Here is a 26891-nt window from a genome sequence, read left to right as displayed (position 1 = left end):
ATTTTTTATTTAGCTTTGTTTTTGTATATTGCATTAAATTTTAAATGCAATAGCTCTTGCAGAGAAAACTGCTGCAACCTACAAAAAAACGGTCATTTTTCCCATGGTAAGGAAAGAAAGTAATAACTGATGGACTTTCATGTTGTTTTACTTCTGCTGAAGGTTATTAGAGAAGCATCTGAAACAGGTCTATTATTGGTTACAATGTATAGTACTGGAATGAATGAAGCAAGGGCAGCATCAACAAGCAATTGGCTAGCCCACTTTCGCACTATTGTTCATGACGCTTGCATGTTGAGTTCATAGCTCTTAAGTGTGCTTTTGTATCAACAGCAACACTGGTGTCCTCCCTGTTTGAAAAAGGTTCGGTTGCTAATATGCTTAACCCATTGGCTTCCGAAGCTGGCGGATCGACACCCATAGGGAGCATGTCCCTATTGCCAAAGCTGTTGAAACAATGGCCTTTGGTTTATAACACTTCTTGCAGCCATTCTGAGATAATGTGCTGTTACGGATTGTTGGATGGACCTCTTTGGTTATTTGGCAGCGGGGTTAAACTTTTTAGAAGTAATCTTGCTTCATCTGTTGATATTTTATTTTGCTGTTTTCTAGCATACCAGATAGCTGTTGTAGGAAACAGTTGTGGCTGTGGTCTTTCCAACAAAAATAACAATGTTCTTTTTAGCAGTGATGATGTTAACTGAGGCAAAGTAAACGACTTTTCAGAACATTCTTCTGGTAAAATAAGTAGCAGCAGTGATGTAGAGCCACCAAAAATCAACCCACAGTACGAAGTGCGTCCACTAGAACAATATGGCATCCACCAAACTCGTGGGTATTGCTTTGAGCTTTAATATGTTAACATCTTTTGTCCCTAATCTTCAGCAGGTTGTTTTCTAGACTCCTATTAGAGCAAAACAAGCAACCACTGAGTGCCTTGCCATTGGGATTTACATTGGTATGGAAGGCGCAGGAGCATCTGAAAAATATCAGCAAGTTTTTAACAGGTTAAGCATCAGATGTTGTAATTCAAGTGAGGTGCTGTCGGGGTGAGGTGTGCATGCACCAACAACAGTTTAATTTGTGCTGCTGCTATGTGGACAGTGAGAGACCTTGTGTCTGATTTCTACCTGCAGGCGGCCACTTGTAAAGTGGAGGAGCTGACCCAGTTGCAGAAGCAGCTTCAGGCTGAGAGGGCTGCCTTGCAGCAGCAGCTAGACTCACTTGAGCAAGAGAAGCGTCAAGAAGGAGGTTCAGAGGCCACGCTGGAGATCTCACAGGGCCACTTGAAGCAGAAGATTGAGGAGCTGCTGTCTCAGTGCAAAGCACTGCAGCAAGAACGGGATGCATGTAGTGCAGCTCAGGAGGGTCTTGCACAGCAAGCAGAGAGTGCTAGTGAAGAAGCAGCTAGCCTTCGGCAAAAGATTGCAGTACTGTTGGAGGAGCGGTCCTCTCTTGAGAATCAACGAGATGAGAAGATGAATGAGTGCAACCTACTGCAGGAAGAAAAACATGGCTTGGAAAGACAAGTGTCTGACCTGTACCAAACCAAAGAGGAGCTCGAGGCCAAGGAGAAGGAGTTTGCCAAGATTCTTGATGACAATAGCAGCTTGGAGAAGCTGCTTGCAGAGGCTGTCAGTGAGAACACTCAACTGCAGGAGAGAGTCAACAACCTTCAGGAAAAGATTGGGGAGGTAGAAGCTGAAAAGCAGAAGCTTGCTGCTGAACTGGAGTCAGCCAGAGACGTTTCATCTAGGGAGTCGTTGAGGTTCGAGGGAGTCATAAGAGAGCTGGAAAACAAACTGGCATGGCAAAAGAATGTGGAACATGAGCTGCAAGTTTCTCGCTGCCAGCAGATTGAGTCCGAAAAGCTTATTGAAAACTTAAAGGCTGCTTTAGCAGCTGCCCATCAGCATCAACACACAGTTGAATGTTGTGCAGAAACAGAGTTGCAGGATCTTCCTCATACTCAAGCAGTGCTGGAAGAGCAACTGGAAGTTGTGAAGCAGGAGAAGGATGGCTTGATTGTGGTTAATCAGGGATTGGAAATGGATGCCAAGAAAGCCCAAGCAGAGACTGCATTCTTGGAGGAGAAACTTGCAGAGATAAGAAAAGCTGATCAGGTTCTTATTGAGGAACTGCAAACTTCTGTCGGAAAGGTTTTATTGCTAGAGAAAGAGCTTAGCGACTCAAAGAACCAAAATGAATTTATTATGGATGAGCTTCGTGAGGTCAAAGACCTTCAGCACTTCCTGGAGGATGAAGGAAACATCCTCAGGCAAGAGTGCGAGGAGCTAAATGCCCGTACAGGCCGCCTCGAGGCTGACCTTGAAAATGACAGAATTCACATTCTGAAGCTGGAGCATGAGCGGGAAGCTGCTGAATGCAGAGGTCAGCAGTCGCAGCGTGAAGTTGAGAAGTTGCGTGCCCAACTGAAGGAGGTAGCCTTGGATGCCTGGGAGTGCCAAGAAGTCTTCCTGGGTTTCTCTGCCCACCATGTTGAGCCTCAACTGCTTTCCATGCTTAGGAGTTTGCTCAGATGCTGCCATCATATTTTGGAGACAGCAGACCCGAACTTAGTCGATGTTCATGCGGATGACCTTCTGCCAGCAGCTGAGGCTACAGTTGTGCTTGATGATTCTGATGATGATAGCTATTGGGAAGATTCTGAAACGGATGTGGTAAGGCGATCTCCTGGTGACATATATGAAGACCTCAAAGAGAAACTTAGAAATATGCCGGCACATGTCCTTGCAAGCATCAAGTCGGGAGGCATCCTTCAGCATGAGAAGAAAGACATAGAGAAGGAAGTGACTCATGAGGGCAGCACGAAAGACTCCGTAAATGGGGAGCTGGCTACATCTTCACCTCAACACTTTTTGCTGCTGGAAGAGAGGATTGGAGACTTGGAAATGCAACTCGAGGCTAGAGTTTCTGATCTCAAAAATGATCTTGAGCAGAAAAGAAGGGAGCTTATGGAAGTGGATGAGTCTCTCAGGATTGTGTTGGGAAAGCTTTCAGAAGCAAGTGGAAGATATGCGAAGCTAAAAAGTGAACACGTTGCACTTTCACAAAGATTTCAGGAAGTGGATGACCTTTCTGATGCCACAGCTGCACTCATGGAAGAAGAACTGCGCATCTTGCTAGGAAAATATGAGCAGCTTGTTTCACAAAGCAGTAGGCTGGAAATAGATTTGAAAGAAGCTTGTTGTCAGAAAAGGCATTTCAAATTTGCAGATCAAGCTGATGGTGCAAAACTTACTGAGACAAAAATGCTGACATTAGAAAGTCGTGGTGTTGGCACTGAAGAAATGGAGACTGTAGCACATCAAGAACTGGGACAAAAAGGGTGCGATGACTCCGCTATTGAAGAGTATGCTGCACTGCAGAGTGAGGTGGAAAAGCTGCGAGATGAAAACAAGCATTTATATGAGGAACGTTCATCTCTGACAGCAGCGTTGGACTCCTCTAAAATGTCTGTTGAGGAGCTAAGCGGTAGCCTGAAAGTATTGACGGAAGAAAAGCAGCTCATGGAAGAAAGCCACTCTCAAAAGGTTTCTTTACTCGAAGCAGAAGTGGAGGTGAAAGCTCACCTGCTTGGCCAAATTCATGGCAGACTAGATGACCAGCTGGAGCAGTTTGAAAGGCTAGAGGCATTGCTGAATGAAAAAAACAAAGATTTGCAAGATGTCAGGAATGACACTGTGAGGAAGGATTCTGAGCTGGAAAGTTTGAGGGTGGAATTGTCACATCTCAGAGACCAGCTAGTCTTCTATGAGAGTGAGTGTGCAAGGTTGCGCACTGCCTTTCAGCCAGAATCTGGGAATGAAAATAATCTGCAGGATGAAGCACTGTGTGAATGGTACAATGCCCACAGGACAATGCTGAGACTTCTGTCCCAGCTTGTCATGCTTGCTTCAAGACGCCAGCATCCGCATTTTTCATTTGATGGACACGGGGATTCAGATGTGCTCTCCGAAGCCAGGTGCCTGTATTCCACACTGTCAGCAAGAGTGGAGTCTGTATGTCCAGATGAAGAGGACCCACCTGTCACACTTTCCTGCATTGTCACAAAAGCCATCCACAAAGATTTGGTCACTGAATTGGCCCTCATGAAGAACGTTGAAACACTGTTAGACTCTTTGTCCACTGATGTGGCAAAAGAGAGCACGGAAAAGCCTCTGAATGAACTTGAAGAATGTAAAGAGAGTGCCAAGGAGATTTCCAAGTTGCAAAAGCTTCTGATAGAGAGGGATGGCCTGCTCAAAAAATTTAGAGCCTTGATATTGAAGCTGAAGAAAGAAGTGGCAGATAAGACAGGACAGGTAAGGCTACTACCTTCTGAGGCTATGCGAGTTCATTAAAACTTATTCTTTTCATGTCCTTCTAGATTAACTCCATGGAAGAGGAACTGTCTAGTCTGAAGCAAGAAGTAGAAAAAAATGCTCAGGCATCAAAACAGTCTGTACAAAACTTTCAGGTGAGACATCTCAGTAGTTCCACCTGCACCTGTTTTCATAGCAGTAGAAAACAGTGATAGTGCGCAAAACATGAGGCTGCATCATGCTGAAGATCTTGGCACATGTCAAATTAGCTCTCAGGTCTTCATTCTTGTCAATTTTACAGAATCAGAAGCCTGGGCTGCGCTTGGGTTTGGGAGTTGCAAGCTTACACTAGGCTCAGGCCAGAAGTAGGGTTGTTGTGTTCCTAATGCTGGCTGCTTTGGCTTTTCAAGTTATATGTGTGGGTCTCTTGTTGTTTTGATGCTGTAACAAGTAAAGTGGTGCCATGGTAAGTAAAGTTGGCATACTCAGAAAGACACCTAGACAAATAAAGTATGAACTGGTGTTCATGGGGTGTACACACCAGCGTAGTGTTGGAGACCAAGGATTTAGATTATTTGTCTCATTATGGTTTTAGGTAGCTAGTAAATTTATAGTGAACCATTAATCACATACCGCATTTGCAAGCGTAATGTGTGCACTTTTTTTTTTTCCTAAAATTTAGAGTTTGAAAAAAGGGGGTGCGCAAATTACGCAAAGATTGTGTGAACTCGTCCGAAAAAACTGTACAACGGTCATAAAGCGCAGTATATATGGTATATTGTTGCATATAAGTCGCTCCCACAACTAGCGCCCCCTGCTGGCCAAAAAAATAAGTTTACTCCAGGTAAAAGTCGATGCATACCCCCCCTCCCCCCCCCCCCCCTCCCCCCCCGCTCTCCACCTCAGGCCCACGGTATTTAGTTCCCTGCATGGTGGCATGGCGGCACGTGCGCAGCTCAAAGAATGCGAAATGATACAGTTGCAAAGCCATTAGTGAGAGGCAAATGGAGCTACAAGGCGATAAAACAGCCTCCTCGCATGTGGCTTGATTGAGTAGTGGCAAACAGAACAGCCAACGGTTTGGTAGTTTCGGATTCTGACGCGGCGCACGCTCCGGAGGTTACCGGAAGTTTGCTCCGCAGCCTTTCGTACGGGAAAGAGACCTGTGATGCGAGCGAGCTGGGTGAACGGCGCACAAGTGACTTTTCTTTACCGGACCCAATTTATAAACAAATTACCATTTTTTGATACCACTCGCCTTTCGCAGCTGCTTGCGGCGACACGGCTGCATGGATCTTCCCAAGCCTACTGTGTGAACACCTGCGTGTATGCTGCTGTGCTTGCGCAGCATGGTGTGCAAATATGAATCTGGGTAATAAGTTAAGGGTGCTCAAATTATGCAAGTAAAGACTGTATTTGATTTATTTTATTTACAACATATTGCTAGCTTTAGTTGAGAGTGTGGCAGGCTTGGGACATTGTATCACACAAAAGGAACAAGTTCAGAATAGTGAAAACAGGAAATAACTTGCAAGTGCCCAATGGTTAGCCAAAACGTATTTAGCTGAAAAGCAATTACCTTTGCTGTCAGATGGGCATAGGTTTAAAACTCGGCTGTAACAGCAGTCAGGAGCTGGCAATGTCTGGGAAGGAACCCTGCCTGGGTTGCTGCTTCATTCAACACACCAGCCCGGGCAGGTCGTAAAAGGTCAAGTGACATGCGTGCCAGAGCGACATGTACTGGTGGGCGTCGCTGCATGTGCTCCACAGCTGTACAGTTTATGAATGATGCATTGAGTAGCCAGAGTTTATTGCATCATAGTGCCGAGTGTAAAGGCATTTTCGGAATTCTAGGGACTGATATGGGTATCTTTAAAGGCCAGGTACGAGTCGCTAATTATAATGCGATGCCTAACTGTAATGGTTAAACAAAATGATTAAAATTAGTCGACTGTCTTGCTAGTTAACACGATTCATCTGTTTCTTGATACCCACCACCACTGATATTACTCTACTGGAAAACCCATCCTTATACCTCAGAAAATTCTTGTAAATTTTACTGTCGAGTTTCAGTGAAACACCTGGTATTGAGCACGTTTGTTGTTGCACCTGCACTTTGCTAAGTGGTGGGCTCGTAACTCTTTTGCCTTTATATGCAGAGTCTTCAGAATGAATATGACAAACTCCAAGACCAGTATGAAGCCATCAGGTCTACCTGCAAGGAATTAGAAGGCAAGCTGGCATCCATGGAACATGATCTGGCTCTAGCCAACCGAGAACTTTCCGATGCCAGTGCTGAAAAAGAAAAACTGAAAGAAATTACTGAATATCTTGGCCTAGAAATAAAGGTAAGTGACCACATGCACACGCACAGACAAAGAGAAAGAGACCATGGCTTTTTTGCCAAAACAGGACTATGCTGTGTACGCAGTAAAAATTTCCTAATCAAGGTTGCCTGTCCCTACTGCATGGATTGTTTGCCGTGCAAGATATGCGCTGTGGTGCAACACATTATAGTGTACATTTGGTGTTGCCATATAGCTTTTTATGCTGATGCCATCACCTTCCATTAGTTGTCAGTTGTTTGCATGGTGAAAGGATACTGTTGGTCTGATTGTTTCATTGCCTGTTGAGAACAGAAAAGAGAAGAAAAGAGTGTCTGCCCTCATTGTCTCTTCTTCACGTCCTCATCTTTTGTTGCACTCTTCTCTTATTTTTTCTTTGCATCATGGATGGTGATCTCTCTTGTAATTAAACATTCTAAACCAGTGGAGCAAGTGGCACAGTGTATACTAGGGTAGTATTTGGTTAGAACTGAGATACACAAGTTATTAATTATGCGTTGAAATAGCAATGCTTGGAAGAGAAATGTATTTACAGCTTTCTTTTGTGACAGTCTCCACTCAGCCTGTAGTAATGCACACAAGAAATTGCTACAGTTAAACCTGGATGTAACGAACCTTCTTATAGCAAATTCCTCGATATAACGAAGTTTTTCAATTGCCCAACGCCGCCCCCATTGAAGCGCGTGTATTTGAGACCTCCATGTATCGAACGCTTAGCGGCGGTTGACCTTGATGTAACGAACTCGCTGGGCCTACTGTCTGTTAGCTTGTGCTGAGTTATGAAATTTGGCTGAAAAGTAAAGCACGAACTGACATGAGAGGAACGTCAACGATCGTAACAAGCGAACGCAGTTGAGACAACGTGTCCGTCAGTGCATCTCCGTTGCTTTCGGTTTCGCCGCCCTGCAGTTGCTCGCGTAGCCCGGGATACATGCGACGTTTTTTTCGACGATATTTGCATGGCTGGTAACGTCGTGGCGGCGCGACACCTGGCTGGAGATACACGGAGCGAAGAAGCGCCGCCATGTATCCCTTGACACGAAAGCAGTTGCAATCAACAAGTGGCAAATACCACTGAGCAATTAGGTCTGTGAGAGCAGCGACTCTGACTCTTAACGAAAGTGTTCACTTCGACATCAGTGTACTTGCTTTAGCACACGTGTATAAGTATCTATAAGCATTTGCGTGCTCGAATGCATGGCGTGAGTACCTTTGGGCGCCCGCTCAGCTGCGGACACCACCGGCTGCGGTTTTCCTTGTCACATTTGCTTTAGGAAGAAAATGCAGGCATGAGATCCAAGATTCGGCCGTGTTCTCTCTCTTCCCCCCCCCCAAAAGAAAAGGGGCGACATTTCATGTCTGATGTAGCGTTGATTTTCACGATAACATTTCTGTGCCAAAACACTGTGTAGCTCGTCGGCCATGGCGGCTATTCTGGTGACGGCAGGTAGAGGCAGTCAAACCGGAAGAATGGGCTTTCTGTGCTGCTAGTATTAGCTTGCTTGAGCTGCCGCTTCGGTCTCGCCAGACGCTGCACGTCAATATCTGGTGGAAGCAGATCGGCGGTGGGCGTTTTTCTCGATGCCGGGTGTCGAGAGCGCGCCATCGGGCGAAAATCACCGACTTACAGCCGTAAAAACGCTATATGTATTCCGGCCTTACGCAAGCCACAGTGGAGGTGGCATTTGCGCTATCAGGCATCGAATAATGGGGTTTCCTGTTAAACATTTTCATTTTCAAGGTGATTTCACCTACATTTATTTCTTATTTTGGTTTCCATTCTGCATTGCCCTTCAGGTCTTCTTGCAAAAACTGCATGTAACGAAAACCTGGATGTAACGAAAAATCCCTTACTTTTTTCAACTTCGTTATATCCAGGTTTAACTGTGTATCATAGCTTTTGGTAATGTATGCAAGAAATCAGACAAATAGGACACTTAGTTGACTCATTGCACTGCCTTACAGCCTGTTTGGTCTACTGGTGTCATTTTATCAGCCACTGAAAGCACAGCTAAAAATATAACAAGATAAGAGATAAGATATCAACAAAGAGTCTCAGTTGGTCTTCCTTGTAATTTTGATTCTACGTGCTGCCAGCCACAATAGTTGGATATAGTGACTGGATTTTTTGCATCATTCGCATTATTTGTTTAGCCTTGAATCATTTCTGCTGTCGTTAGAAATTTAATTGTTCAGGATTTGAATGATATAATGTTCAGAAGTTTTTACCTTCATCTTCATCTCATGCATGAATAATGCTCATTCAAGTGAAGATGCCTTTTTCTCACTTTTTACCTGCACATTTTTCAGCATGTTTTGTGTGGAGATGTGAGGTTTGATGAATGGTGCAGCTTTATGCAACGATGACCATCAGCCATAAACGAGGCGATTCATGGTTTCGGCGTGTGTCCTGAACCTCACATTTCAGCACTTTACATCTTGCTTGTGCAGTGCTACTGTTTCTGGTAAAGAGGAAGAGACAGATATTTATGCGGGAAAGAAAGAATGCAAATGTATCAAGCATGGGTGTCGAGAGCAAATGTGGATCATTAGATGACCCTTTTGCCTGGCAAGGTTCTCCTGTATATAGCTTATTTGATAAAATTAGTGTTTGGTGGTCCCTTTGTGCTCACGAGATATCTGCTGTATATGCTCATGGTCCCCAGCCTCAAGCAGATTAAGATAGGAATTAAGTGCAGTCTGGTTGTGTGGTGCAGGTAGCGCAGTCATAATTTTTCTCTTCTGTACTCCTATAGCCTGTAGACTCTATAGCCAAACTGAAATAATTCACGTGTGTCCTAAATAAAGTCACAAATAGAATTAATCAGAAATTTTCAAGTGTTATTGTTTCGTCTTTGTGATTAATTAAAAAGATAAATGAAATTTTAATTTGGTCGGCATTATGTATATCATTGCCTGAAGGGTTACTAACAGAGAGAGTTGTGTTTATAGAACAATATGTGATCCTGGTATCTTTAAGGGTGTGCGAATATTGAAATTTTCGAATATGAGGAAAAATGGCTTAGAATTTGGCATCAGATATCGAGTATCTGTTCAGTATGGAAAAAAAAAATTCAAGAAAAAGATAAACGAGCAAATGTTGTTGCCTTTGTTTTTTCCAAAACAATGCATAGTTCTTGAAACTGAAATAACAAAACTAGACTGACTCAGCACCATATAAAAAACATGATGTGCACAGAAATGTGTGCTGTTTGATTAGACAGCATAACTGTATGCAGCCTGTGATGCGGCAATTCAAAATAAGTAACAAAATGAAATCCATGAACGACGCATGACTGGCAACTAAAAATGACATGATGACTTGTAAAGCCTAACTAACAGAGAGAGTTGTGTTTATAGAACAATATGTGATCCTGGTATTTTTAAGGGTGTGCGAATATTGAAATTTTCGAATATGAAGAAAAATGGCTTGGAATTTGGCATCAGATATCGAGTATCTGTTCAGTATGGAAAAAAAAAATTCAAAAAAAAGATAAACAGGCAAATGTTGTTGCCTTTGTTTTTTCCAAAATAATGCATAGTTCTTGAAACTGAAATAACAAAACTAGACTGACTCAGCACCATATAGATAATATGTGCACAGAAGTGTGTGCTGTTTGATTAGACAGCATAACAGTATGCAGCCTGTGATGCGGTAATTCAAAATGAGTAACAAAATGAAATCCATGAACGACGCATGACTGGCAACTAAAAATGACATGATGGCTTGTAAAGCCTAATTAATTTGGATTTCAAGGGATAGAAAGAAATGCCCGAATTATCTGAAGGTTGATTATACGTAGTGCCCCGCACCACCGGAAAAAAAAAAAAAATACTGAAAGTACTAAAGTTCGGTAGAGCCTTATGAGGAGGCTTCATCACACAAGCACTGAAAAGCCCTTGTTGAGTGCGCAGTTTCGGCGTGCTGCAAGAACGAACGCGGATGTAAGCGAGAGGAATGTTCATTGGCGTCGCAGAACGCGAGACTGCTAAAAAAAAATGACCAACGACGCCCCAGTTGGCATCCGAAAGCGGCGTGCAGCTGGGTTTGGGGCGACCGGCTAAAGCGTGGGCTGACAGCTGCTGTCGCCAAGAGCTAGCGGCAAAGCTCAGAAACTGAAACTACAAGGGGCAGGCTATTTTTTGGCCTTGTGACAAGGGTCCTTTGATCGCCATCATGCATGCTATTATGCACACTTTAGACATGCGAGGGTTGCAGTGCTCCAACAATGCAGTAGACTGGATTTTTACAGGCCCGCTTTTCCTGCCGTGACACCTCTACTTGCCCCTTCTGGAGACTCATGAAAAATTTTGCTAGTGATTTCCTGCATATCATAGTTGACCAAAACGAGGTGTTGGAATTCACACTTGATGAGTTGTGAAGGTGACAGAACGAGTGTCATGGGTGTGCAACACATTATTGAAGGATCAAACGAACAACGTTACACCCCCATAAACTATAAACCATCTTTTGCATTGATATTGTTCGAAGCCGGTGGTCGGTCGTCTTGTTCTCATCAGGTGTCGTGTGGGCTATGGAATTTGGCATGTGGTCCATCCAAGCCTAGCAGCGTCCAAATATGTGATCGGTCCATGCAATAAATGACAAAGAAGAAAGCGAAGAGGATGCCTTCATACTGTTTTCCTGGCACTTTCATCTTGATCTTCGGGTAATTTGCCGAGATATTGTGGTTTTGCCATGCTCAAATTTATGAAGGTCGGCGTGGTGTTGATCGGAGGCAAATATTCTGAATATGCATTTGTAAATTGCCAAAATATAACTCGAATCGAATATGAATCGAATATGCATTTTCATTCATCGCAGTGAAGGGGTGGCTCTTGGCTCATTTCAATACTAGTGATAACATTTCATGGTAGTTTACCCTCAGCCACTTGAGCTGAACTTTAGTGCGACTTAGAACTCTTAAGTGGTAATTCTGGCAATTTTTTAGTGTTTGTTAATGTCTGTGAAATTTTTAAGTTTCTTGAAGTCCAGAATGTGCATGCCAAACGACATGGCTGAGAACACTTCAGTTACAAAAGAATTTAAAAATTACTTTCCAACTTCCAACTCGTGCAGTCAGATAGATGATTTTTACCGCGTTTTCTGTGCCTAATATAACATCAAACATGGCACAGCTTGGCACGGAGCAGTCAGACAGTGGCCTGGTAGGGAGGAGGTTATGCAGATTTGGCTGTAGTCTTTGGCTTGCACTTTGCGCACTCTGGTTCATGAAGTAATGGGTGGTGATTGGTCTTGTGGAATGCACGGATCACTCGATGAAGACGAGTGTGTCTTACGATGTATCTCCCAGCAACAAGGCACCTAGCATCAAGTGGATCCTGTCCAGCACTCGAGCCTGTCACCACCGACTCCATGAATGCGTGCGCTCAGAACATAGTTCGCACTCCCAAAACCAAATCGCAGCAAGTTGTTAACTTGCACTCTGCTAGCGTTTTTCCATCTGCTGCCTGTTAGCTGCCTATTCCTCAAGGCGCATCTATGAAGAAGCAACAAGTAGCAGTCAGTCTAGCAGATGGTTTGAATGTGTCATATTTTAGTGACTTAACCTTGTCTGCTGTGCAAATTACTACCAGTAGTGGAATGCTAAAAAAATACTGCCTGGCTATACTGCAGAAAGCACACGGCTGAGGAGTTACTTTTCAGAACAAAAACACTGAGCGTCTGCTTTACATAGCATTTTATTGGTGTCATGGTCAGCATACCATTGTTAACTAAATACAGTGTAGCCCGGTTATAGTGAAGCCACTTACAGCGAAATAGTGGTTATAATGAAGGGATTTAAATTTCCTGTGCCCATTTTTGCATTTTCAATGTAATTTTTGTCCAGTTTAAATAAAGTCAATAAAAGCGTGTCAGCGGATACAGCGAAGAGGTTTTGTGCCAAGCCAAAAATAATCAGTCGGAACGCTCTTGAGCCTTTAAGGCAAATTTTTGGGTGAAAATAATGGCAGAACTCGGCTGACGGCAACCTTCGCATCAGTGTCTGCTCTCTCGCGAAATGAAAGGTGGCTTCACTGCATCGCTTGGCTCGACACTCCAGCGGTGTGCCGTTCCGCGCAAAAGAAAAACAGTAAAAAAAAAGAAAAGAGGCGGGTCGTTGGTGATGTCACGGAGAGCAACCGACTCGGCCAATTGCGGTTCTTGAATTTCTCTCCAGTGGGTTCTCGGTGCTCCAAGCAGAGATCGGAGAGCGGTGCATGTTGGAAGCGTTCTTTTGTGTCGCTTTTGTGGTATTTGTATGCACTCTGAGTTACTCGCCTTCCTGCCTTGTTCCGCTTCTGTCCTATTCTGTGACCGCTGACTTCTCTGGTTAAGGCAACAGGCCTACTGAGCTGTCACCTTTGTCTGGACCGGCTTGATTTCTCAGGCTATGTCAAGCCTTGCGAGTCCCAGTACCTCGACGGGGAAGAGAAGGGTGTTGTCTTTGAAGACGAAGCGTCATTCTGGACGAAGTGTCATTCTGGACGAAGTGCGCCGAAACGTCAAGAAGAGCAATATCGCACGGAAGTATGAAATCACACAGTCCACCCTTTCAACAGTAATCAAGAATGGTAGCAAGATCGACGCCATTCTCGACGACGGCGTTGGCAGCGGGGACCGAAAGAGGATCTGGATGGTTCGAACAATAGAGACTTGTTGGTCGTTGGCAAATCCAACAAACTGTACAGCTTCGCCAAGATGTTGTCTATGCCAGTGACGTATGTAAGCAAGGCATGGATGACGTTGCAAATGGCTCGCTGACTTCGACAAAGAGATGGTGCGAAGGAAGGACAAGGTGCTGATGTTGCTTGACAACTGCAGTGAGCATCATGTCAACACACTCTTGAGCACTGTCGATGTTTTGTTCCTTCCCCCATACTAGCGCCAAGGAGCAGCCCATGGATCAGGAGGTTATTGTTAACTTCAAGGTCCACTACCGGCGCTTAGTGATCGAATGCGTCCTCATCGATGCTCACACTGCCGACAACGTGGCCAACATGAAAGACTCTTTGGTGAAGGCGGTTTTGTTTGCAGCCTGGAGGGACGTGAAGCATTTGACCATCGCCCACTACTTCGAGAAAGCCGGCTTCTCCCGAAGTAGCAGCGCGGGTACGGCGCCTGCCAGGACAGAAGCTGCCGCAGTTGACACAGCTGCAACAGCTGATGGTGCTGCCTCCTTGGAGCAGCTCTGGGAGTCCACTGGCGGGATGGACCTTGTGCCTTCAGGTCTGAGCCACATGGACTTTGTTTTCGCCGCCACCGACCTTGTTGCTACCAAGGGCTTGACGACTGACGAAGTTGCCGGGAGTTTTATGGACGGGACCACGGTGGACAGCGCCTCCGACAGCGATTGTAATGATGCTGGTCCTGAGCCCAACCTCCGCAGTGGCCATCGCAGCAGTTGACACTTTGCGCATGTTCCTCTGGAGTTCGGAGTTCGACCAGAACTTCAGTTCGCAGTTGGACGGCATGGAGGCCGCGATCTTGGAGTCCGCACTCTCGAAACATGTTCAGGGAATACTGGACCAGTTCTTCCAGCGGCAGTAAATCAATTTGCTGATATTTGTATTTTTTTCTTTCATAGTACATTTATAGCGAAATAGTGGATATAGCGAAGCAATTTCTGATTCCCACCGACTTAGCTGTAACTGGGCTAGACTGCTGCTGCCACTTGCTGCTAGGCGTCGGTGTGTAAAAATGGCTTCCAAATTCTGGTGAAGCCTTTCAAGAGCACGCAGCACCAACGTTTCAGGTGCATTCAAGATTGCTTGCTCCTTCTGCCTTTATTTGACGTACCTGCAGGTTACTGTTGTAACCTTTTTCTTAAACTTAAAACAGCAAAATCGGGATAATGATTTCTTCAACTTGTCATGTGTCCTATACTGGCATTTCTAGGACAGTTTTCTTCCTTGGCTATGAGTTTATTTTGTGTTTCTGCCCCTTCCCGCTCTGCTGTTGCTCGCAATGCTTTCTTTAGCTTACAGTTTTAAACCAGCCCATCGGTGTATTTGCTTGTTAACGTTGTTAATATATTGCTTGACCACTGCACACTATTCCATACTTAAAGGGGCTCTGGAACACCTTCCGAGGAGAGCACATCAACTCGCTCAGTCACTGCATTGTGTTGTCATGAGAACCGGTCTAAGTAATACACTTGCCAATTTGTTCTGATACAGTGCAGCTCGCTTACCATGAATGGCGCCATCACTGATGTCACATTAACTTAAAAGGACACTGGGGACAACTCGGTGCCAATATTGTTGCCTGCAAAAATTGATTCTCTAGCTCTTTGTGGCTATGTTGACGTTTGTCTGGCAGCAATAGACATATTTATAGGCGAGAAAATTGCATTTAAAAATCGTCCCATCAGTTTATTCAAACTCATGATGTACTTGCCGAAAAGAACGAGTTGCTGCTGCTTTAAAGTGAATGGTGGCATAGCATAGCCTCTGGGATCTGCACCGGAAAACCATTGCTGATGCATGCATTTTACATGCAAACTCGGCTGGTGGTGGCAACACCTGTATTTAATTTTTTGGTGTCCTCCAGCTTATAAAAGCTCCGTTTTCTGTAAGAGTGGTCTCTTTGTGATTAGAACATGGTATCCTATCAGCACAGGCCAACTTTAATTTGTCCTCAGTGTCTCTTTAAGCAGCCTGTGTGCAGCAGGCTGTGTGCTAAAGTATGAGTTCTCGTTTGATATTTCTTGCTTTTTTAAATTATTGTTTGAGTATTTTAAAAAATGGCTTGTACTTTTATGAAAAAGCTGTGAGCAGTATAAATCAACCAATGACTAGTATAGTAAAATTACTGGAGTTGCCCTTTAAGCAGCAAACAGGTAGTGGCAGTTCTTATTGTTGTCATAACTAGCTCGGCTATCCTCATTCCAACCTGTATTTTTATAATATCTTTTCTGCTATTGTGTGTGTGTGCAGGAGCTGCGTCAGCACAATGAAGAAAAGGAGGCTAAACTGACCTTGATGGAGGCACAGGCTAGGGTCGCGAAGGAGCAGGAGGAGAAATTGCTTGGCCGCATCAAGGTCCTAGAAGAGCAGGCTGTGGAGAGTAACAAGCAGCTGCTTACTGAAAAAGAGCAGCATGCCAGCACAGCTGCACAGTTAGAAAAAGTGCAGAAGGTACGTGGATGTCATTTGCATACACCAGGGGTTCTCCAACTGGGTTCCGCAGAACCCTTGGGCCCCTTGGAGCACTTTTTGAGTTCCCGAGCACCTATTTCACTCAATGCATGCCTCAACCTCTACCTTCCCTTTATCCACTTCATTTTGGGACTAATAATATTGCTGACTGCTGATAGTTATACTCCATTTCATACATAGCAGGCAATGCTACGGAGGCTGCAGTAGTAGTGTGTCCACTGAACCATGTTACTTTGCCACGTATCATTCGTTCTTCTAGAAGCCTTGTTCAGTGTTTGGATGAAAACAAAGGGCGGTGTAGAATGAAGTGATAACATGGAAATAACGGTCAAAGCTGTGAGCCACTCAGTGATCGGGCCCTCTGGCTATAATTTTCCGAGTGTGAACTACTTTTTAGTCACAAATGGTGCAAGAGTGATTCACCCTACCAGCTGCATATCATACTGCCACATGTAGTTCTTACTTCTCGAAGTCTCGATGAGTCGCAGGGCGAAAATGTGGCAAGAAGTAAAGCAAAATCCAGGAGGTTGCTAGACAAGGCATTTAACTCTTTCGCTACCGCGGAAAAATGCACGATTTGGAGTGTACTGAAAGAAAAATTTTTTTCACAAGAACTAATACACCCAGCACATATTGCAATGCATGAAATTGTAGCTTATTAGTTACACTTCTGAATGAAACAAACAGAAGAGTTGTGTGTGCAAAAGTAAATGAACATTTATTTGTGAAATTTGCTAAAAACACAAAAAAAAAGTATATAGCAAAAACAAAAATTACCGGCTGCGCTAAGCACGAACTTGATTAGAGGAAAACTGGAATATACAAACTGTTGCACATGCTTATAGCTGTCATTATTCACAGTTTCAGCTATGAGAAAAATTTACTGCACTTTCCATGGCTTGTCAAGTCAGGGGTCATGACTGTGGTGCCACTGTGAAGAGCAATCAGAGGTGAAGATGTGAAGCAGAGGTAGACTGACAAGTGCTTCACATAAGGTTTTATCTTTGTTCCTCCCTTGTTCTCTGATAGCCGAGCCTGTAGTTTCTTCTTTTTTTCATTCTTTTCGGTTGGTGTTGAATGGATTCTATGAGAGGATTGGGGGCGTGGACTTCTTTTCCGTCATCATACCCGAAGATTTCTTGAATGAGCTGCTCCCTGAAAGCCAGCTGATAAAATTTGGCATTTTAGGCAAGCTCTAAAACATCAGGATCGATGAAATAAGTTTTATCGATGTGGTTCAAAAGCCAGGACACTTTTCAAGTGTTGCCAATAGAAGCTGCCGCCACTGAATCATCCGGGGCCGTTACGTGCAAAAAAAAAACAAGAACAAAAAAGTGAAAAACCAATTTTGAGAAATGATTTTTGATGGCAGAGGGCCAGAATAGATTATTCTGGCATTTCAGTAGAGATACAGTCGTGGCAGGTCAACAATTCCAATGTATATGATGATTCCAATGAACATCAGAATATCCAACAGATTCACGTCTTCCCATGAGCCGTCGCGCCGAATTTGCTGAAAATCTTCATCCATGCATACTTATTAGTAGGGGTGTGCGAATATCAAATTTTTCGAATACGAATCGAATACGAATACTTAGTTCCGAAATCGAATCGAATATCGAATAATCAAGCACGACGCATTTAATCACTACAAAACATTTATTTGGGCACCAAAGAACAACACAGTTCAACCATCGATGATTAAATGAACACAAAATGTGTGTGCGGCTACACAAAAAGTATCAAAGTCTCGAACATTATTCTTAGAAGAGTGGAAATATCAGAGAAGATGGCTAGTACACAGCATTGATTAAGGCTAGCTTGCCATCAGCACAAAAGCGCGTTACTGGGATGACGTAAAAGGTTGTCGTGAAGGAAAACCAGCTGCACCACATGGTCAGGCAGAAGTAGTTCCCTTCTAACTGAAACGACTCCTCCAGCCACAGAAAATGCCCTCTCACTTGGCACTGACCTGGCACGTATTGTGAGGTACTTCGTGCACAGCTCTGACTATACCAGCTTCGCAGGTATAGCCACAAAAAAGCTCACCAGCGCAGTCAGCTATAGCATGGCCCTTGGAGGAAGAAAGAATTTTCCTTCCGTGTAGGCGCCGCCATGTTGTTATGTATCTGTCGATAGGGCTTGCGGATCGAAATGAACGCCGGTGCTCACAATGAATATTCGGCTAGATACGAATATTCGCGTCGGGTCGAATATTCGGAACAACACGAGTACTTGGATTTCGAATCGAATTCGAATACTAAAAATATAATATTCGAAATATATTCGACAATTTCGAATATTCGCACACCCCTACTTATTAGTGTTTCCGCACACGATCTTCATCATTTCCGCCGTGAAGAGCATCAAAAAAAAGTTGAGAAGTCGAGCGAATCTCCGAGCGCCGCTCCGCAGCGATGTGCCGATATGGACACCTAGCTGTCGTCTTGGTTGAAAAACGCGACGCGACCTTGAGCATTCGGCAAACTGTCTTCGCCATACGTAGTCAAGACCCTGAAGCACAAAAATAAACCACTGTCATCAATTACAAACCGTATGCACCGCAGAAAACACACAGCAAACGAAAACAGAACTTACATGCAAGAACGCGCTGACGTTCCAGGCTCCCGAGGCGAAGTCTCGCTGCCGAAACCGAAATCCAACGTTTGTACATTGTTGCCCGACTAATAACCGCTGCTTTCGTTGCAAAAAACGAAACCGAAACCGGCCGACGTGCTCGGTGTCAGCTTTCACTTCCGAGGAGCGTGCGGCGATGCAGACGCCATTTTCTCCGGCTGACGGTGCTGCGGCCGTTCAAAGTTTTATTTTTCACGGCGCCCCCTCATGTCAAAACACTGAAACCAAGGCTGCAATCGAAAGAGCAGTTGTTGAGCTTGCTAACTAGATGGCGGAGCACGTCCACAACACTCCAAAATTAGCTTTTTTGCGCGGGCGATTTGAATCGATCATATGCGAACGATCGCCTATGGCGCGGTAGCGAAAGAGTTAAAGTATCTATTATTGAATTTTGCCATTTTTTTGAGGTACTGTCCCTTGCTTAGGCAGGATGCAGCAGAAGTCAAGACACACAGGGTTCCTCAGCACCCTCTGTAAGCAAGTTTTAATGAGGCTAGAAAGGTTGAGAAGCCTTGATCAAGACATTTAATTTTGCAAGTTTAATGTGGACATTTTATAGGAGTATGATTGGGTACACATTGACATACAGCAGTAGTATAGTATATGCAAACATCTCAGCAAAGAAGTTGATACTAAGCACCGTATATTGCCGATTATAAATCGACATTTTTTTTTAATCATCTTCCAAATGTGGGGGGTCAATTTATGATCAGAGTCGACCTATACTTGGACTCGTAAAGTCAACCTATGTGTGGGGTCAAAAGTAGTTGGACCGAGCCGTGGATAATTTCACGCCCCGTGCACGCATAATTATGTAATAGTTGTCAGACACGTTGCGGAAGTGAGTCTGCTTAAAAAAAGCGGGAATTTCAGTGCACAGGAATCTGAACAGGAATGCGCAGCTCAAAGCAATAAATGCACAAAGCCAGCAGTCAGAGACAAATAAAGATAACAGGCAATAAAACTGCACCGTCATGTGTGGGCCAGCTGACTAACAGCAAACAGAACAGCCAGTAGTTTAATAGATTCGAATTCCGATGCCAGAGGTTACTGGAAGTACACAGTGACGCGGCTGCACCAATATTCTCAATCCTGCCTTGCGTGCACCTGCGTGCATGCCAGGGTGGTCTGGCGCAGCAGGGAGCATAAAGTATGCAAGTAAAAGTTTTCTTTTGTTATAAACCTGGGCTATAAATTAGGGGTGCGCAAATTACGCGAATAAATATGGTAAACTACATGACGAGTTACATGCACGAAGAAGCATTTTTGCTCGTTGTTGAATGCCTTTTTGCCATTTCTGTATTTGACTTCACCAAGGTGGCAGTCACTAGCAGCGGCGTGTGTGGTTTGTGTATCTGCCTGATGGACGCCAAGATGCCACCGCAACCTCAGCAACAGTACAGCGTAGTTTTCAAGCGACAAGCAATCCTCTACATCGAGTCGTAAAAAAAAAACCGTTGCTGTAGGGTTGAAGTTTGATGTGTCAGAAAAATGCGTGAGGGAATGGAGAAAACAAAGAATCAAGATCTTTGCATGCGCTGCTACATGCGTTCCTTTCGTGGACCAAAGTCCAGCCGATACCCCACTGTTAAGGACTAGGCAGTTAGGAATTAGGTTCACTACCAAGAAGTAGGAGCCTTAGTGTTTGCTACGACAACACTGAAGCGGAGGCACGCACTGTCGTGGAGATGTGCATCCCATGCACTGAATTTGTGGTGTGAAAGAAATGGGTGACAAATTTCATGAAACAGAATGGCCTGGGCCTCAGGTGACGCATGACCATATGCCAAAGGTTGCCCGAAGCATATGAAGAGAAACAAGTGCGTGTTTCTGTGCTACGTGAGTGACATGAGGACAAAACATTTGTTCCTTCTTGGTCAAATCGGCAACATCGACCTGAATCTGCTCTGGTTTGACATATTTCTTTAGTTTGACAGTAATGTTTCTCTGCGTGACTCGGTCTTCTGAAAAACTTACTGGTGAGCTAGGGCCACAGGGTGAGGCAGCGTCGACCTATATTTGGAGTTTTTTTTTTTTTTGGAACTTTTTTTTGTGCATGAGAGTTTGCAAGCTTGGGGGGGGGGCTTATAATTGGAGTCAACTTATTATTGGCAATATACGGCAATCAGCACTTGTAAAACTTCATCTTGTTTGGTGCAGGGGCAGCACAGCCACCTTTTCTTTTATAAGGGAGCAGCAAACTTTATACGGCATTACTGGGCTCCACAAGCCTTCACAGATTGCACGTGGTCATGCAACAAATGAACATGAATGGCTTATTTATCTGTTGTCATTGTTCTTGTTTGCTCCATTTTCTTTGAAAATTAACAATTCTGCATTCCTAGCTTGGCCACCTGTGTCGTGATGAAAGAATGCAGGAAAGCCTGTGGCCCTACACTTAATATGGCAACACAAAGCAAACTTGGGAAGTAACTCTTGTCTCAGAGTTACTTGTTGAGTTAGTTGTTGGAGGTCATCTCATGCTATATGTTGTCATCAATGAACTGATTGACAACAGACTGAGCCAGTTTGCTTTTTATCATCTTTAGAATTCTGCACTGTGTTTAAACATAGTAAAGCAAAAAAAAAAGACCGAATGTGGAAAAAAGGGGCAGACTGTGAGGTGTAGTTTCAAGAAGGAAAGACGTCTCATTATGCAGCACGATACCAAAAATGTTTGTAGAATAGAACCCCTCTGTAGTAAAGTGAAACCGCAGTCCCATTTCGCTTTCCATAGATGACTGTACATTGTTTTTTGTTTATAGTAAAGACATCTTGAATAAAGAAACTGTTATAGTAAAGAGCGTCTGACTGTGGAGAGGTACATCACGGCACACGTGCAGTCTTGGATTGCGAGGCCAGCATTCGGAGGCAAATGGAAACCGAAGATGATTAAGCAGCGCTCTTTGAAATGGCTTAGTCACTAGGCTCATGAGCTACAAGGGGAAACCAACTTTGACGGCCTTGGGGCCGTTAGGCAAAGTGCATGGCGTGCACGATAAAAAGAGAAGGTTTGCTACGAACTTAGAAAGAAGGTGCCACGGGCCACCGAGAAAGGAAAGAAAGTAAAAGTGCAGTGAGGAGTGGGGAAGAGAAAAAGGGAGAACGTTTGCTGCACTTGGCGGCGTGAAACATGAGGCAGCGATGGCAAGAAGTGGAGATCCGGCGGCACTGTGTGGGAGGTTTTTCCGTGCTTGACTGTGTTGCTCGCGTTTTTTAAACATTGTCTCTTAAATGACACCGAGGCCACTGAAGACTACGCCGTGTTCACGCACAGCTTTGGTTTTCACACGGAATCAAACTCTGATTATATAATCTTAGGGCATTGTATTCATGCAAATGCGGTTTTTTTTGCAAGACTTAAACGAAGTTGGAAACTTGATAACTGAAAATAGATGGTTAGCACATTGTATTGGCATGGTTAGAGTAGGATGAAAGGTATTCCTAAATGTTTCTTTTCTGAACCAACACTGTTTGTTGAGAAACTAGCTAATTAATTACCAGACAGCGTCTTGAGAGCCATGCCATCACCAACTACTGATATAGTAAAGACCCTGATACATATAGTAAAGATTATTCTTGGTCCAAGTGACTTTACTATAGAGGAGTTCTACTGTACACCCCCTGTCAAAAGTATACAGCCCAAGGGGTTTGCTTGTGAGGCCTGCAGCGGGCCTCGTTATGCATCCTCAGTGACTGTAATCTCTCGAAAGAGGAATGGCTATGCATCCTTAATTTTCGCAAGCTTTGGACTGCTTGATGCGCTAGGGAGCCACTCTGAACAGCTTAGAAGCAAACCCCTTGGGCTGTACATGCTAGAGGATGGAAAGGCTTGTTGTTCTGTTACCACACAATTGAAAATGCTGCCACAGTGCTGCACTCCTTCCAGCTGTGTCGGCTGAGGCAAAAAGAAATCTGGAAAATAACGGGGCATCTCTCTCTCTTTTCTTTTTTTTCTTGGCTGACTATGTGGCAGGAGTCCAAAATGCACACCCTCTTGAACCTGGAGATAGCCGACTACGAGCGTACTGTGGCTGAGCTCAACAACCTCTTGAAGGACAAAAATGAAGAGCTTGATAGCACAAGGAAAGAGTCACTTTCCTATCAGTCCAAAATTGCCAACCTTGTTGAGCACATTGGTGAGTTTCATTCATGCCTCATATCGTCTTTGGCTAAAGCACTGTTAGGAACATTTTTTTGTGTGTGTTCTATGTACCCATCATTTGCGAGTGTCTGCTAAAAAGCTCATGGTAAGATTAATGTGTGCATGCAGTTGAAATTTATAATCACCCCCTTTTAACTGAAAACAGCATACTCGCTGCTTGTGGAAAGATGCATTGAGTTCAGTGCTAGAAATATGCTCAGTGGCAGTGCTTTCAGTTTTAATAAGTTGAATGTAGGTTATATGCAACTTTTTCCCACCTTTAACGTTATCTTTTTAAAATTCACCTTGCAGTGGCATTAGTCTGCTTCTTTTATCATGCATATCTGTAAAATTCTAAAATGTGCTGCAAATATTGGTTGCTCTCTTTGGAAATTATGTACAAATTGGTTATTTTTATTTTATTTGAAGTTTTCGGCAAATACAGTTTTGTGGTGGAACTGGAGAAAAAGGTGACATGCAAGTCACCTTACGGAGCATTCAGCACCATAGTTGACTTATGCAATGCAATTCAGAGGCACGTAGCATCATGAAATGCAGTAAATTGTCATTGATTCAGACTTCAAGGGAATATAGATTTTTGTTTGATTTATCAGAAGTGCACCTTATTATGGGCAAAAACTAAACAAGATTTGTTTTATGGATATCCATGTGTACAAATTGTTTTGAACCTATTTCTTTAGGTAAATGTAGCTAAAAGTGTTAGCACAGCATAAAATATGAGTGAAAAGCAGTGATATGTTTGCTCATATGTGGTTGAAAAAGTTAACAGTAATGCAGTAGTTTCCCATTACAGTAAAACCACATTAAGACCTCAAGGGACTTGAAAAAAAATGTCCGAATTACCCGAAGGTCGAATAGTCAAATGTCTTCAAAAAAAAAAAAATTTCAGAAACAGATTTGCACCAGAAAAATTTGTGAAAAAAATGGACAGTGGTCATCTTCTTTTAAGAGAAAACTGCACAGCAATGACGATTTTTTGCAATTGTGTCATAGTGTACTGCATGCCCACTGTCGGGAATATCAAAGCAGAACTGCTCCAAAATGGTAAGGTCTTCCGTGGCCTCCTTAGAGGTGCAATGCAGTAGCAGTGGAGCCTCCTAGCAAGCTACGGTGTCCATGCAAGGAGGCTTCACTACACAACGAGCAGCTCGTGATTAGCGTGCATTCTCGACGCACAGGACAACACGGATGGAAGCGGGGGGAACGCAAATTTGAGCTTGAACAATGAGATGCCTTCTAAAAAAAACAATTAAAAAGACCAGTGACGCGCAAGTTAGCGTCCGAACCCTCACGCAGCTGGGCTTGGCTCGCTGAAGCATGGCCAACAGATGCACTTGACACGGGCTGATAGAGAAACTCAGAAAATGAAACTACGCGGTGATGGAGTGACTCAGAAATGGCCCCCCTTTGGACCATGTACACGGTTGTCCACTTCTACCTTGAACACCGCTCTGCGTGGCCAGCGCTCTGCGGAGCGCCTCTCGCGTGCGCCTGGGCAACTAGCGCGCAAGAGCAGTGACAGCTGTAGGTGGGGCCTCCGCTGCGTCATCTGCTTGAGCGTGGCAGCTCAAGCAGAGGCGCTCCGCGGAGCAGCTGGCCACGCAGAGCAGTGTTCAAGGTAGAAGTGGACGACCGTGTACAAGTTAACCGGTTAAAGGGGCCAAATTTTTAGCTCACATTGCTCCGGAAACCTGAAATTTCTGACCTTAGTAGCCGCTCTTTCGTGCGCTGGGAGTGTAGGGGCAAGGCAAAAAGTTTGAATTAATTGAATTTATGAGCAATCACAGTGCAAATTAAGCAGCTTTAAAATGCATTGCAAATATAGCCAGCCACACAAAATTTTGATGTTTGTTTCAATTAACTGAAGGTACGAATTATCCAGGTTGAATCATCGTGAGTCTGAGTGGCAGGTTACTAGTCACAGGTGTAAAACACCTACATGAAATAACCAGAAGCAACAACACATGAAAGGGGTCATTTTCACAGCATAACTTACGAACACGGTTTTTAGCACAGTAAATGCAATAAGGCAAGGGGCATAGAAGAGAATAATCATTTATGTTCCATAAAGTACAATTCAGGTTTTTTTCTGAAGGTGAACAAGGTGGATGATTGGTCTGTTATATCAGCTATATCAGGATAACTGTTCAAAATATTGGGAATTTGCCATTGATTGAATTAACTGCATTCTATACCTGATTCTTGCTTTGTGTGAAAGCCTGCCATTGTTTATTTGGTTACCGCCAGCTATAGTATAGTGTACAATGGATGCAGGCTACCTAGAGGGCCAGAAAAAAGCTGATGACGAGAGGCTTCTGGCCTTCAAGGAAACCATTGCCAACCTGAAAGAAGGACTGTCCAAAAGCCGAAAGCACGAAGAAGATCTGCTGCAAACTGAGGTGAGGCTTGAGTCGGAGGTCAAGGCAGCCCAGCTAAGAGAACAGGATTTGAAGGTGAGCTCAGTTTCTTTCTTTTTTTTTTTTACCCTTTCACTACTGCAAGTCATACCCCTGTCACGTGGGCAAGTTTAGTGACACTTTCACGAAGTGCACTTCCCTTGGACGAATGACACTTTCAGTGCGCTTTGTCACAGGCCAAAAAGAAGTCATTTGGAAATGATGGCAGTGGCGATGGATGTTGCAGCACCTTTGAGAAATTAATTTGCTTTCTCGTAAATACATAGAAAATGCAATTTTATTGCAAATCTAATTACTCCAAGTTAATTTTTGGTTTTATTTCCACATGTAGATAAATGTTAACTACAAAAAGCATCACGATCCGTGACGAGTAATACCCCTGCTACACGGGTGTTTTGAATGCGTCCAACCGAATGTCATTCGACTGGACTGCCACCTTGTGCTGCTGCATGAATTTTTTAACAGCATTCGGCTGAGATGCATTCCAGTCAGTGCAGCTCTGTGAAGACATTCGAGATTTTGGAATTCCTTCGAAACTCGAACTCAGCCTGCACTACCTGCACTGACCAACAGCAGTCGCCATCGCTTTGTCCCGTCCACAGCAACGCCAGACTGCTTCGGTTTTGTGGATGTTGATATTCATATGTGTTGCTCGCTTTTTACTGCTGCGTTTTTAGCAAATATTTTGTGTACCCGTTAAATGAGTGCTTACACTGAATATTTAGCGCATAAGCGTGAAATTTCCCCAGGAATGCATTCCTTTGTGTGACTTAAAACGCAAGCTGTGCATTAGTTACCTTCAAAATCTCATTTTTGTACTGGTTGTACCCTTGCTTGCTTATGCAGGACGACAACTCTGTAAGAAGCGCTGATACAACCACGCGCCTGGAAAACACTTGGTAGCCAGGTTGCTCACATCGCGTAGGACTGGCGCTTCTCGCTAATTGTCTCTGCTTTCTTCGATGAGATGAACACTTAAAGGGACACTGAGGAGAAATTGAAGTTGGCTTGTATCGACAGAATACCAGCTCCTGATTACAAAAACGCCACTCATACTGACAACAAAGCTCTTGTAACGTAGAAAAGAGCAAGAACCAAAATACAGGTATCGCCGCCACAGTCCAAACTCGCAAGTACAAGCGTGATGAGATCATAGAACAAAACAGTGTTGCTAGAACGAATGGTTCTAGCAACACCATGAACCGAGAAACCATGCATCACTGAGGCGCAGCCAATGCATGCGCAAATCTCCTTGACGTCGCCAGATGGCGCCACGTGCCCGGCTGCTACGCGCGCTCCTGAAGCATCGGGACAAATCAGCGCCTGTTTTCCGGCGGTAGGCGGGCTCCCGGTATTCCGCTAGCGGTAACAAGGTACACGGTATGCTAAAGGTGTCTATTTGCGAGAACTTCGTTGACGACTTCGAGAACGAGATCCATCGTAACGCTGGCAAAACGCCAGTGCAAACATAATCGAAGCGACTGTAGCGACGGCCGCAATAGCCGATAGATGCCTTCAACGTGCGGCCGGCGGTAGCTTTCTTTTCGGCTGCTGCTAGGCCGCACTGCTGGCCGCCAGAAATCACGGAGTCTGCGTTACGTCATGTGCACGTCATGTTTCACGTCTCTTAGTCCTCTGTCGTCATAGACGAATCCCAAGTTTGAATCAGAGCGGCGGGAAAAACTTTTTCAACTTCGAATCCAAATTTCTTAGAAATAAATGCATCTTTCGCTGCCGGCCAAGTGGCAACAAAGCCATGACATGCCGAACTATCGGATTTTACTATAAAAGAAATATTAATAGTGCTCTCCTCAGTGTCCCTTTAATTTTGAATCACTTT

The 26891-nt window shown here is 44.1% G+C and overlaps 1 protein-coding gene across 2 annotated transcripts in view; it reads left to right on the top strand.

Moving 5' to 3' along the window:
* LOC149352625 (uncharacterized) overlaps positions 1–26891 on the top strand; it is a 72052-nt gene that overhangs the window by 19590 nt on the left and 25571 nt on the right. For both annotated transcript variants that reach the window (XM_089581821.1, XM_089581820.1), the window contains 6 exons: positions 1137–4325; positions 4391–4480; positions 6485–6673; positions 15611–15811; positions 22446–22608; positions 24909–25087. In XM_089581821.1, coding sequence (XP_089437947.1) covers positions 1137–4325; positions 4391–4480; positions 6485–6673; positions 15611–15811; positions 22446–22608; positions 24909–25087 — 4011 coding nt within the window. The remainder of the gene's footprint in view (positions 1–1136; positions 4326–4390; positions 4481–6484; positions 6674–15610; positions 15812–22445; positions 22609–24908; positions 25088–26891) is intronic.

This window comes from Amblyomma mixtum, chromosome 3 (assembly GCF_055824585.1).
Source record: "Amblyomma mixtum isolate Tamu chromosome 3, ASM5582458v1, whole genome shotgun sequence".
Lineage (NCBI taxonomy): Eukaryota > Metazoa > Arthropoda > Arachnida > Ixodida > Ixodidae > Amblyomma > Amblyomma mixtum.
The sequence above is the reverse complement of the archived record's forward strand: the minus strand, read 5'-3'. Positions and strand labels throughout refer to the sequence as shown.